Genomic DNA, 13,921 nt, shown 5'->3' with positions numbered 1-13,921 from the left:
CGGAGGACCCCACTATACCACTCCTGGGCATATGCCCAGAGGATTCCCCAGCATGTAATAAAGATACATGCTTCACTATGTTCATAGCAGCCCTATTTATAATAGCCAGAAGCTGGAAAGAGCCCAGATGTCCCTCAATGGAGGAATGGATACAGAAAATGTGGTATATATACACAGGGGAGTACTATTCAGCCATTAGAAACAATGAATTCATGAAATTCTTAGACAAATGGATGGAACTGGAGAATATCATCCTAAGTAAGGTAACCCAGTCTCAAAAGAACACTCATAGTATGCACTCACTGATAAGCGGATATTAGCCTAGAAGCTTGGAATACCAAGACACAATTCACATATCAAATGATTCCCAAGAAGAAGGAAGGAGTGGCCCCTGGTTCTGGAAAGACTCAGTGCAGCAGTGTAGGGAAATACCAGGACAGGGAAACGGGAAGGAGTGGATGGGGGAACAGAGGGAGGGAAGAGGGCTTATGGGACTTTCGGGGGTCCAGGAAAGGGGAAATCATTTGAAATGTAAATAAAGAATATATCAAATAAAAAGTAAATAAATAAAAATTGTGAGCTCAGCATGCCTGAGGCTGAGAACCAGAGAAGCCTAGCCTGGGCTACATAAGTTGTGTTAAAATAAACAACAACAACAAAATAGCAAGTTAAAAAACATTGTATGATTTCTTTCCTCTGTCGCCCAGTCTAACTCCAGGCCACTTTGGATCTGTTCCAAATGTCAAATGTCAGTTCTGGATACCAGATGCTTTAACCTCTGACAGTGTTAAATGTCTGCCTACCCCGGGACTTGCAGGCCAATATCTAATATTCCCTGTTGTGATGTGTCAAGAATCAATTAAAAAAAAAACTTCTTTCAACTCTGTTACACGCTTACTGAATGATTTCACGAGAATGACATTAATATAAATGAACGAACTTCACATACTCTGAACACCAGCTTAATAAAACCGTGCAGCAGACCGGCCCTGTCTCTCCCTGCGCGCATGCTCTCTCTGGTCACACTGAGGGTAAGCACTGCTGGGACAAAGGTGCAGAGCAGCTCTGCCTTTGTGAAGGAAGGAAGGAACAATTACTCAGAGTCTTTATTATTTCGTTTTAGTTGCAGACTTGAAAATCGAGGATATTCTAAAGAACCCACGGGCGCACACAATGCCTACACTCAAGGAAGAGTCGACAGCATCCAGAGTAACAACCAAGGTGGGCCCAGGCATCAGTGTAAGACTTGCCCTTGTTCAATTGGCAGTGTCATTAAAATCCCCTGGCTCCTCACAGTAATTTGGTCAGCACATTCCCAGCATGTATCTCAGAAATAATTTAATCATCGGAGATTTGTTAATCATAAATTTAAATATTCTATTTTCTTCTGACAGTACCGCCAACTCTAGTGAAATTTTTAAAATAACAAAAACCACAGCCCTTCTCTTTTCTTCATGACAGTTCTCGGCTGTGGCTCCTCCTTGGGTTGATAATGCGAAGACACCCTCTAGTGCTCCCATGAGGCTGTTACTGTTCCCAAGGCAACCAAATGGATGTGGGCTACTGTTGCTCTGTCTTCGGTTTTAGACTTGGCCCTGAAGAAGATGACACTGGAGATGCCATCTTCTTGAGTACCACAGCTTAGCACCTCTGTGGTTTGTTTGTTTGTTTGTTTGTTTGTTTGTTTGGTTGGTTGGTTTTGATTTGTTTTAAGGGAATAAGAGATAGCTTACCGTGGAGCCATTTTGAGTGACTGTGGCCTGCAAACACAGATCTGATTTAGATTGCCCTAAATCCCTTGTTGCATTGTGGAACTAATTTCAAGAAGTTTTATAGTTTTATAAAACAAAGTCATGATCCAAGGTAACTAACTTTCAAGTGCATGGGTGGGCACAGCAGAGAGGGCACAACAAAATGGGGAAGATTTTCCAGAGGCCCCGAAATGCTCTCCAATGGCACTCTTAGCTTCGGGGTTGATGGATGACAGTGGCTGCTAAGTTAATAGATTCCAAACGGATTTTGTCTATTAGCCACAACATGTTAGTTCTGACATGGAGATAGTCAAGCATGACTGTTGGGGCTGAGGCTAGCCTGACATAATGCAATTAACTCCATACCCACTCCCCACACTGTGCCCCATCCCCCACTCTGTTCCCCATCAGCAACATTCTAACGGTCCTTGGTACTGAAGTTGTAATCAGGCAGGCTCAGTCTCTGCACAGTGTCTTTGCAGGAGTTTTGTTCACAGTGCCCCCTGTTGGACAAGCATTGCGTTCCGTGCATGCAGAGGCCCTATATTATTTATTAAATATTATAAAGTCCTTCGTAGACCGAAGGCTTCTTCCTAGACTCCTCATCCTTTAGATAAGACTAAGTACTCAGGACAGCGTTTTCAGAAAAGAGGACTTGCTGTCAGAGGCCATCAAGAAAGACACACTGCTTTCTAGCCCAAGACCCTGTGAGTCAGCACGGTATTGCTTTAGGCAAGATTAGATGCATTCATTGACTTAAAATTTTAAATCTGTTCTCTTCATTTAAATACTAGTCATATTTTCAGTCTGTTACAGTCTTTCTTGACAAAATTTTAATTTATCTTATTGAGTCTGATGATTATTCAGGAGTAGAAATTATGTCCGTATCAAATCAATTTTCTTCACTTACATATTTATGTATTTCCTGGTTTTTAGTAATCTAATTTAGTGAAATCTCTACCTTAAATATTTAGTAAGTTTTGGGGTCCCAAACCGAAATTGGTGGGAGTTTATCTGGACAGATGGTAGTGTCATTCTTTTATGGCCAGACTGAAAAACTGCAGAAATGTAGTAGAAACTCCATACCTACTCCTCAACAAGCTCAGGGGACAGAGATTTGTAAGAGGCTCAGCAACCCTTGCCAAAGTCCACAGAGAGCCACCTTAGAAGGAAAGCAGTTGTCTCTGCCAGCGGCTCCGTTCCAGGGCTTATCTTTGACCCCCACTCGAAAAGGTCGAGCCACAAGCTAAACAGTTTAAATAGGAGGAGTTTATGACAGTTTCCAAAAGCCAAGACCTGGAGCCTTCCATTGTGCTTCTCCTACTGTGGAGGAGGCTCCTACCTTGCTTGTGCCTGGACCTGGGATGTCCCCAAGGGCTCCAGTGCTGAAGGCTTGTCCCTGGCTAGGATGCTCTTGGAGGCTGTGGAAAATAGTGGGTGGCAGAAGGTGGTAGGATCCAGCTAGAAGCAGTATGTCACTTTGAGAGTGTTTATCTATCTATCTATCTATCTATCTATCTATCTATCTATCTATCTATTTCCCTTTCTCCCTCTCCCTCACCCCCTCCTTCCTGTTTTTCAGACTGATTGAAATCTATTGACTGACACTCAGCTTGGATGTTTGACAACAGGCTACATAGGAAAGCATGGCATTAGGCAAGAATACATGAGACTTGAAAAGACAAATGTTGCCCATTTTCTCTCCTGTGTGGAATCTAGATTGAAATGTGTGCTTTGCCTATATAGGGCAAAGTGAACAGGGCTAAGGAGGGATTATAAAAGGGGGAGATGGGGAGAGCAAGGAAGGTGAATAAGGGGGAAAGAAAGGAAAGAGCCCACTTTCCTTTGGAATCTAGGGGTGTGTGTCTGTGTGTCTGTGTATCTCTGTGTATATGTCTGTGTGTGTCTGTGTGTGTCTGTATGTTTTTCTCTGTGTGTGTCTCTGTGTGTCTGTGTGTCTCTGTGTGTGTCTTTGTGTTTCTCTGTGTGTGTCTCTGTGTTTCTCTGTGTGTGTCTCTGTGTTTCTGTATGTGTGTCTGTCTGTCTGTCTATTTGTGTGCCTGTGTGTCTGTATGGTGTGTGTCTCTGTTTCTCTCTCTCTCTCTCTCTCTGTGTGTGTGTGTGTGTGTGTATGTGTATGATAGGACAACAGAAGAGGGAGGGAATATGAAGTTGGAAGTTGGGGAGGGTCAGGATACTGTGATAGTGAGGGATGAATATAAACAAGATACAATGATATATTTGTCATAATGAGACTATCTCACAATAGGTAATACATTAATAATAGATGATGGGTGATAGATGAATGGGTGAATGGACAGACAGATGGATGGAGGATAGACAAAATTAGAAAGCAGCATTCTGAAAGAACATTTGTTGTAAACAATCATAGCCTGAGCTGCTGGTAAAAGCTTTTTATTAAGAAGGGACTGGAGAGATGGATAAGAGCACTGGCTGCTCTTGCAGAGGGCCTGGGTTCTGCTTTCAGGACCCACACAATGACTCCCAACCATCTATTCCTTCAGTTCCAGGGGTTCCAGCGCTGCCTTCTGGCCTCTGCCAGCACAGCAAACATGTAGCGGGCATATATAGGACAGACAAAACACTCATCCACATGAAAAGAACAAGTCATTTAAAGGATACTTTATAGCATTTTCTTCTGTGTAGAAACTCCCTTGGGGGTTTTCTTTATAGATACCACATAAGTGTATTTACAGTTCATTAAGAACAGAGAAGTGGTCAGTAACGTGTGTTCTTTCCTCCCTCCAGCAGTCCCACTATAGGAGCTTGGGTCCAGAGTTTTACAAAGTTCTCTTTGACTTTGGAGGTCAGAGCCCACTGATTCTGTACTATCTTAAGATGCACGAAATAGGTGGTATTTCTGTCACTCACAATCTGAAGGGAAGCAAGTTCACCAAGATACTCCGAGAGCCATATCCTTCGGATGTTTGACTTCACGGCAATCGACTTCAAAGACACTGAGAATGTTTCCCTTTTTGTCCTAATTTTTAAAAGTGTTTTGACTGACAGTTGATGAAGCACTCACTTGTGGCACAGTTGGCTGAGCTGTTCTCTCTTGTAGCTTCAAGGCTGTGATCTCCCATATGAGGAAAGCACAGGACCTCCAACTTGGTCATGCTGTGTCCTGAAAGTCTGTCTTGCCACTTTGTTGTTCCGTGATAGTCCAAGCATTTGTCATAATTTTTGGCCATTGGTTTCTGATTCCCCAAAGAGAGTCTCATGCACTTGAAAAATACCCACCATGGTTCAGGACTCACTGAAGATGAAGAGGAGCTCTGACTGGGTCTAGTCTAGCACCCAGGAAGGGATACTAAGATTCTTCTTCATAATATCTTATTTCTATCTTTAAAAATAAAAGATTACACTTTACAAATGCTCAACAGACAAAAGCCCTGACTGAGCTTTGGTCTCCGCTTGTATGCTCCTGTGGAGGGCAATGGTAGATCCTCGTGCTCCTGGGGTTTGCTCAATAGTGCAGCACATTACCATTGTTGGTTTTGGTTTTTTTTCCAGGTAATAAGGATATTTATAAATTCTATCATCTACTTGAATAAGATTAATATTAATTAATGGAGCAATAGTTTGGTGATAGTATTTAGAATGCAATATAAATATATACATATATACACATACACACATATACACATACACACATACATATACATATATAAAAGGTTTTCAAAACAAGGAAGTGGCTGAACCATGCTTCACCTGTCGTCAGTCTTGTGTGGCAAGCTCTCTCATCCGCTGGACCACCTGGCTGTTCCCTTAGCAACATGCTCCTAAGCAGAATCTCACAGAGGGAAAGACCAGTCTCTCGCAGCGGCTAGGACAGTCTTTCTGTAGTCTCTCCCATTCTTTGTCTTGACCCTTCCCTGAGCTTTTGTTCTGCTCTCATTCCTCACTTTGGAGTCTAAACTTGTCTAATTATTTCCTAGCTTGCTGAGCTCGCGCTCACAAGTGTCTGTCTGAGTCTGCCTTCTTCCCGGGGTGTGCCTTCATTACCCATGTCCAGGATCCAAGCCGTTTCTTGCAGATGGTTTAACAAACGTTGACAGAAAACCTATTACATTCTGGGTGTTATGTTATGTGCTAGAACTATGGCCACCAGCCCACCTTCAGAGAGCCCGTTCTCTGTTTTACCAGGTCCACTAGAGGCAGCCTTTCTGTAACGGAGCTCACATGGCTCCTTCAGCACTTTCTGTTCTCACTGTGTCCTCTGTGGCTGGAAGCTGCCACTCACTGGACTTTAAGGCTGGAGCATGTTCAGATAGCACAGAGCAGGCTTCCTATGCACAGAATAATACAATATACACTAAAGCGTGTGTTTTTCCATGCCCTGGAGCATCAGGACACATAGATGAAGAGCACAGTGTTGAACTGGTAACCTTGATCTTAATCTGAGAGGAGGAGAAGGTCTCCAGGTTGCTGCTCTCCACACAACTAGCACTTCAGGCCAGTCGGCTCCTTCTCCATCATTTTGTGTAAGACTATTTGTCTATGTTACCCAGTCTCAAGATGACCTGAGAAAATGTTCCCAGAAAGGTGAGATCAGGAGAAGGGGAAAGAATGAAGCAGAAAAATGGCAAAAGGCATTGGTTCTGAAGGGAAAGCCTGTTTGTGTCACTCTGGTGACGTTCCAGGGCCACAGTGGCAAACTGGATATAGCTTTACCTCTTGTCTATTGCAGCAGAAGGACCACAAAACCATCGTCAGGTAAAGGACAAGTGACATCTTAAGTCTTGCTCTCTGTAAGAGTGTGCCCCACTCTATTTTTAGATGACTTTTACCTGAACCTCTTCTTCACTTCCTGAGTGGTTAGCCAAATTTCTTTTAGAAAACTGCCAGTTAAAAGTGGAGGATGAGGACTTTTGAGGTGAAAATTGTTTTTTAAGAACTTATAGAACAAAAGAGTTTTGTTTGGCAAAACCGAGTGTGAGCATGTTTATTGCAGGTATTTTGCAGCGACCTGCAGCCAGGATTAATTGGAACTGTCAGTAATATGAGGTCCTTTCTTGTTACAAACTCAGTTTAGGTTCTGAGATATGTTTTCCTTTTAAAAAGATGCAAAACACAACAATTCACCAACTGTTGATACTGTGACGGCAAATAGAAGAGTTCAGTGCTTTGGGTACTTAGATTGGGTCATTTCTGACTTCTTAGCCTCTTTTTGGATTTTAAATTAATAAACCTGTGCAAGGAGGGATGTATGCAAAAAGGAAATTGTCAACATGACCACTCCATTAGGGTCAAGGAGTTTATTGTGGGTAAGAGAGAAAATGTCTAGAGGCATTTGGAAGAGTCCAGAGCAGAGAGAGAAGAAAACAGACTAGACATGGCCAGGACTGGGGAAACGGGAGGGAGGGAGTGGTGGGGGTAGCAAGAGAGAGGTGGGGAGTGGTCAGAAAGGACTGGAGAGCTTGGCCAGACCAACCACCAGGCTGTAAGGTGAGGAGTAGCAAGGGGGTGGGACTCCCACTGTGGGATGAAAAACCCATTCACCAGTTCCTGAGCAGTGCTGGCTTTTATCTAACCATCCAAAATCCTATAGCACAGCTCACACTCATTTCTAGATATATATGAAGGGCCCAAGACCCAGCAGTTACGTGTCTCATGAAAATAAGAAGAGTGAACAGGGGAAATTATCATCCTGGAAATGTTTGAGTGTGTGTTTTTAATTCAGGAGACATAATAAGATGCCTGGGGATGGTGGCATCTGCCTGTGATCTTAGCACTGGGAAGGCAGAGGAAGGAGGGTCAATACCGGTTCCAAGTCAGCCTGAGCTATAGAGAGATGAAAGAAGGGAAGGAAGGAAGGAAGGAAGGAAGGAAGGAAGGAAGGAAGGAAGGAAGGAAGGAAGGAAGGAAGGAAGGAGACAAGAGGGAAGGAGGAAGAAGTGTAACAATCCCAGTTTACATCAAGGAAATCTTTTTGAATGCATCCCTTGCTTCCTGTTGGGGAAAGGTATAACTGCCCTTGCTCTGTCGCATCTACTGAGAAGGCCCAGGGCCCAGTGGTCTAGCACCCTTAGCATGCATAAGGCCCTGGGTGATCCCCAACCTATTGAAAAACAAACAAGAAACTTTTAAGTAGAAAAATCAAATTTTTTTCAAGTCCTTAGAGGTTAAGGCTGTAATAAATCCCCAACAACACAACGATCTCATTCCCGGCTAACTTCCTCTCTCTTTTTTTCTTTTCTTTTACTGGTTTGTTTGAGGCAGGGTCTCCTGTAGCCCAGGCTAGCTGGAAACTCACATTCATTGTGTTTCTGGTCTGTGGACTACAGTCTGAGCGTTTCTTCTCTGGGGTCTTAAACACAAGGTTTCTAGAATCCGGAGAGAATGGAGACTAAACACTCAAAAATAATTTAGTTGAATTCGTGTCATTTTCCGGTTATGTTTTTTCTTTTTCCATCTATTTGTCACCCCCACCTAACACACACTGGTGGTTTTTCTTCTCCTCTGGTCGTGTTTTCTTCCTACTTGGTGTAAGGTTTCCCACAGGGCTCCTCAACTATACCCCTCTAAAGCCGAGATCTCCTTTCCCACCAAGGACAGGTGCAGCCTATCCCATTCTGAGCCTGGGATGTCACCTTTCTGTTCCAAAAGTTCGGCTGTCCTCACCAGTAAGTGACTCTGTGAGGCTACTCACACTCAAGGCAGCCCAATTTTCTTCCTGAGCCAGACACTGACACAAGCTCCCCCAGCACAGTGCTGTGGACTCTCCAAGTTGTGAAGCAGCAGTTTGTGAGTCACCACCTGCTTCAATCCCCTTAGCTTACAGAGAAGCAAAGACAACCTCAGTGTGCTTCCCTTTTGGTCGGGAACCTCATGAGGGACTTCGAAGGTAATGCTGAATGGATAGACATACAGACCCATAGACAGGAAACCTGGGATCAGGTGGGAGTGTGTTCACTTTGATAAAGTGGAACCTAATACTACTGGCAACCTCAACCCTTGCTGTATTTGTTAGGCATAGCACATGGGGTGGCAGTATTAGCTAGTCTCTGGAAAAGGTCTCTGGAGTTAGTCTCTGGATTTGAGCAGTCTACAGACAATGTTCCAGGAGAATTAGGGCTACACAAAGAAACCCTGTCTCAAAAGGGGCCCAGGAACCACAGTCTCTAGTTTCTGTTCACAGTGGCCACTCCCCACACACAGGCCGCTTCTTCCATCCTTCCATCCTTCCATTCCTTCCTCTCTAATTGGTCCCACCGCTTCTATGACTGACTCTCTCCTGCTACATGGAGGGTAAGGACTCCAGACTCTGATTTGAGGCCTCTAGGATATCTCTCTCAGTCTTTGGTTTGCTACAGTCCAACCACAGCAGTTGTGACATCCAGAAGAGAACAATTTGATTTGTCCCCAAATGGCTCCTGCTCCATGTAGTGGCTTGTCACGCATCCTTGGAGCAGTGCATGGGTAACGAAGTGCGAGGCCAGTCCAGACTGAGGAACTGGGAAGTGGTGTTGCCACAGCCTTCCCAGAGGGGCAGAAAATGGCCATTATTCATAATTTACAACTTTTAAGTACTCTGTTTCTTCAACTGGGATATAATTGTGGCTTTAAGTGTGTGAAAAGAATAAAAATTAGGATACTTATTAACACACATTATTAACAAAAGTCTACTGAAAACACAAGAGAATGCTGAGGTCTTCGTCAACACCGGCATAATGCAGGCCAGAACTTCACTGTACAGTTCAATGGACAACAAGGAATAAACTTTGTAAAGAATCAGAATGTCTTTATGAAGAATTTATACCCAGCTCATTTCAATAAAGCCGTATGTTAAAAACTGAAAATTTTTAGGAACTGAAGTATAACTCTGTGTTGGTACCAATAGTATTTTCATGGAAAACCCAATCCCTCAACATGTCAAATAAATCATGTCACAAAAGCTTACCCATGGAAGCCATACAAGACACAGAAGAACTTTACAAAGGGGCAAAGTCTTTGAACTTCTAACAAGTACTCTAGGGGATCGATTAAATAACTGCAGGAAGTGGATGCCTTCCAGACTGAGCATTTCACAAGGTACATCTCTACCTGGAAAAGCATCACCAATTATTCAAACCCTCCTACCACAATGACAGGACTTTCTGCAGCCTTTTCCCAGAGAAGCGAAGATCTTCAGTACATTAATTACATACATAATATACAGAGAGCACTCCAGGCAGTGGAAGCAACTTGCTGACTTCAGATCCTTGGCTTTGGGCTGGCAGATTACTTTGTGGCTGAAGGAAGATTTGGATATTTTGGATTACAAGATTCTTGCTTAGTAGGAAGTAAGATTGCCTTTTCACTACCACGTGTCTGCCCTCTATTCCCAACTAAGCTAAAAGAGTAGGCATGCAGGCTTCTATTGCTAGGCTCTTGAGAAGGACAATGTGTGAGCTCATACAGGAACACCAAGATACAACATCCAGACTTGAAGGCACCTCAGACACAGGCCCTCAGTGGAAAGGTTTGCTAATGTTAGAACAGTCCTTTTAGCTGAGCCCTGTGGTATGTACCTGGAGTGCCAGCTTCCTGGGGAGTGAGGTAGGAAGATCAACCCAGCCCAAAAGTTCAAGACCAGGCTGGCAACACCTAAACAAAAAGAAGCAACAAATCGTGTCTGTCTACAGCAGTTACCACTGACTTGTGTGTATGAAGAATTGTGACACTGTAGTTGTCAGACACCAACTATTGTGTCACAATAATGTGAGACAGCTCTGCACAGGACAAATTCAGATATAAGAAAGGAGAAGCACTTTCAGTTTGGGGATTACAAGAACATGAGACAGTTTTTTCTTTTAGATGATGTTTTGTTTTTTTTAATTGTATCTATACATTAGTATTTTATGGTTTTGAGGCAAAGTCTTGCTATGTAACCCAGGCTGGCCTGGAACTGGTGATCTCAGTCTCCCACATGCTGGGGTGACAGTTGTGGACCAGCAAATACAATTATAAATACTTTTTAAGTTTGTTGAATGAAACATTTATCCACATGAATAGGTTTAATAAGACTTAGTTTCCTCTGCTGTAAGGTGTGATGTGCATCACTTCATTTTAAGCTTTGAGAACTGCTGAACTTTTAATGTTGACTATTCATGAAATAATAGAAAATATAACTGAAGGATGAAATGTCAAATCCAGAATTTGGAAGTGACCTAGACATAACCTGAGGTTATTTTCTTTTGAAATGCTACCTTCTAGATTTGACTCATCACAAATCAGCTCTTGCTTGTAGACACATTTGGTGACTTCACTTAAGCCTGAAGAAAAAGTGGCTTGTACAGGGTCAGTCATCAGATCTCAAGATATCATTAACTGAAGACAATGGTATGCTTCTGACTGCACATTATTAGCAGAGTGATCAACAAAGAACAGGAAACCCAAGCAGATGAGCCTGACCTTCAATAGCAGTTAACATCTGAACACATACATGCAATGGCTCTCTCCTGGAGAAATGGATTGCCCTTGGCAGCATTCTGGAACTGAGGTTCCAGTCTACAAATGAAGGCTTGCCAGCGGAAAGGCTCTTAGGATGGCCTCTGCCAAGCACAGATGGTCTCACAGCCCTCAACTCCTCCATCCAGTAAGTTATTACTGTGAAGTGAAAGACTTGCCCTGGAAGACAAAACATTGGCCTAAGTTGGGCCTGTGTCTAAACTTAGCCATGCTGGTCTAATGCCCACTACTAGGCCAAGAATAGTTTAAAGCCCAAGTCTTCAGGGCCAGAGGCTGTAGGTCCCTCCTAACTATGGGGCAGGGTAAGAGGCTAGACCTCCAAGGACCTAAGGGCACAGGATGCCACTGGAGTAAGCCCGCTGGCTCCCACTAGGCAGAAGTGCTTTCTCACACCCTCCATGTTCACCATGGCTGGGAAAGCCAGCCATGCTCCTTGCCTTCATTCCCCACTCTGCCCAGCCTCTGCGGAGCCCTTAACAGCCCTCTGCCTTACACATGGTATCTTGAGAGTTCCTTCACTTACTCTAGCTTGCTACCATCTCTGGCATGAAATTCATAAGCGGGCTAGCTTGAAAAACTAATATAAGGTGCTTGTGGGCACCGCTGACCTTCTAGTTAGGCTCTGACTGGATAGGGAAAGGTTTAAGGGCTGGCACCAGCTAGTACTCCTGGCCTCAAACCATCACCCATTACCAAGCTTCCCCCACGATACACACGGAGACTTCTCTTAGCACAATATCCTTTAGGCTTATCCATCTTGTGACAAATGGCGAGACTCTTTTAAGAACAGCAGATATCCCATTGTATGTATCTATACTGCAGTTTCTGTTTCTGTTTGTCTGCCATCAAACCTTCAGGTTATTTCTGTGTGTCATTGTGAATAGGACAGGAGAGCACAGATGTTCTCATTATGTCATAGTTTCCAAATCCACCCATAGCAGTTTTGTTTTTTAAATTTCTTCAGAAACCTGCATGTCATGTTTCCTCTGCCTCCCATCTTTCCATTGCGCATTGGCAGAAGCCAGGTTAGTGGGGCACCCACGCAGGTGGGCAGTTGCCCTCTTAAGTCTCACAGAGGAGACTCTGAAGTCCTTGGTGGATTGCAAAGTGAATACCCAAGCAATGCTTACTAAAACTTTCACAAAATCTGGTTTGAAAACAAATACACAAACACACAAACACACACACACACACACCACACACACACACACACACAACACACACACAGGGCTTATAAAACTATTAAATTATAGTGCCTAAACAAGCTTAAAGCAATCTGAAGAGTAGTATTTGCTCTCAGCTTTCTCTATAGTAGACACAACATCCACACTTACACTTGAGAAAGGAAACCCAGGCCAGATGGTCCCAGTGAGTTCCCTGAGAAGGGTCCCATTTACCTTTCCCTGATATCCCTAACTGGAAACCATTCCTTAACCGTAAGTCCAGCACACCGCCTGCTCCAACATACTGTGACATCATCAAAGATGCCAAAAAAAGATTTGCAGATAACAAGAAGGATTTTAAGAGGTAAGTTTGAGCAGCATTATGGCTTTGATATGTTTAGTAACCAGAAGAAATAGCAGAAATTGCCTGAACTTGATTTCTACTGCTGAGGAGCATTTGTTGTTTAACTTCTTATACATTCCCAGGTTCTTTCCCTATTTCAAATGTCTAAGCACATGGAGCCTGACCAGTATTAGGGACTAGAGAGGGTAGGAAGCCTTGCTGTGGGATTCGCCCCAATGTAGGGAGACCAGATGTCCTGTATCAGCAATAGACTGGAACATCACCACTTGCAAAGATGAACTTTGGAAAGCAGGAAGATCGTGCTCTGTGGACATAGTGTTTGGAACTACGGTGGCAGCTGGGGTGGTACTGAAGAGACCGAGACAGGGTGGACTCTTGGAAAGTGTTTTCTCAGAGAACATTTTCTGCTTGTGCTTGAGCTAAGTGCTTGCTTGTAGGCAGTCATGACACTTTTATGTGCTACAGAGTTAGGAACAGGCTATGCAAGAATGCCCATGAATTTTTACAAGAAAAATCTGGCATGATCCACCTCATTGTGTCAAGGTAACTGTCTAAAGACTGTTGCCTGGGGGAAGGAAGGACCAGAGCCAGTTCTGGGAATGCAGTACTGCTGAGACAGGGAATGAAAGTGCAGCCAGAGAGGTCCTACCCAGAATGCAAGACACAGCCTGTGTTCCTCTTCCTGTGGGTCCCCAGTGACCTATCCCCACACCCTCAAACCCCCACACCCCCAAACCCCCACACCCTTACCACCAATGCAAAGCATCCCACATAGTAGGAAAAGGCTAGCAAGCCCTGAGAGAAGCAGTAGGTGATGTCGCAGGTCACACCAGGTGCCTGGTAGCACCACAGGTACATGCTTCTAAAAGGGACCATGGGGAGAGCTTAGCACACCAGTTGATGTGCTGAGGGGGACAAAGGGCTTCTTGATGTATTCTTCTCCACATAGGACTGACTGCTTTGTTTTTAAATATTAACTCCAAATGTTTATAGAGTTTTCTTTATATTTTACAGAGTAAAGCAAAGAATCAAAGATGATATCAAGTTCTTGAAAGAGCAACAGGAAGAAATCGACAGGGAGCTTGACCGGTGTGTTTCCCACTCAGCTCTGTAGTGCTTAAGTCACTTTTAATTGACAAATGAATTCACAGAAACCCACGATGGGATTG

General features: G+C 43.7%; 1 protein-coding gene across 1 annotated transcript in view; it reads left to right on the top strand.

Annotated features, from left to right (window-relative positions):
- Fam227b (family with sequence similarity 227 member B) overlaps window positions 1-13,921 on the top strand; it is a 155,868-nt gene that overhangs the window by 135,975 nt on the left and 5,972 nt on the right. Inside the window, 4 exon segments of the mRNA XM_052183484.1 lie at window positions 1,124-1,221; window positions 4,524-4,684; window positions 12,675-12,752; window positions 13,767-13,841. Coding sequence (XP_052039444.1) covers window positions 1,124-1,221; window positions 4,524-4,684; window positions 12,675-12,752; window positions 13,767-13,841 — 412 coding nt within the window.

Source organism: Apodemus sylvaticus, chromosome 5 (genome assembly GCF_947179515.1).
Source record: "Apodemus sylvaticus chromosome 5, mApoSyl1.1, whole genome shotgun sequence".
NCBI classification, from domain to species: Eukaryota; Metazoa; Chordata; class Mammalia; order Rodentia; family Muridae; genus Apodemus; species Apodemus sylvaticus.
This window is presented reverse-complemented; position numbering and strand designations above follow the sequence as displayed.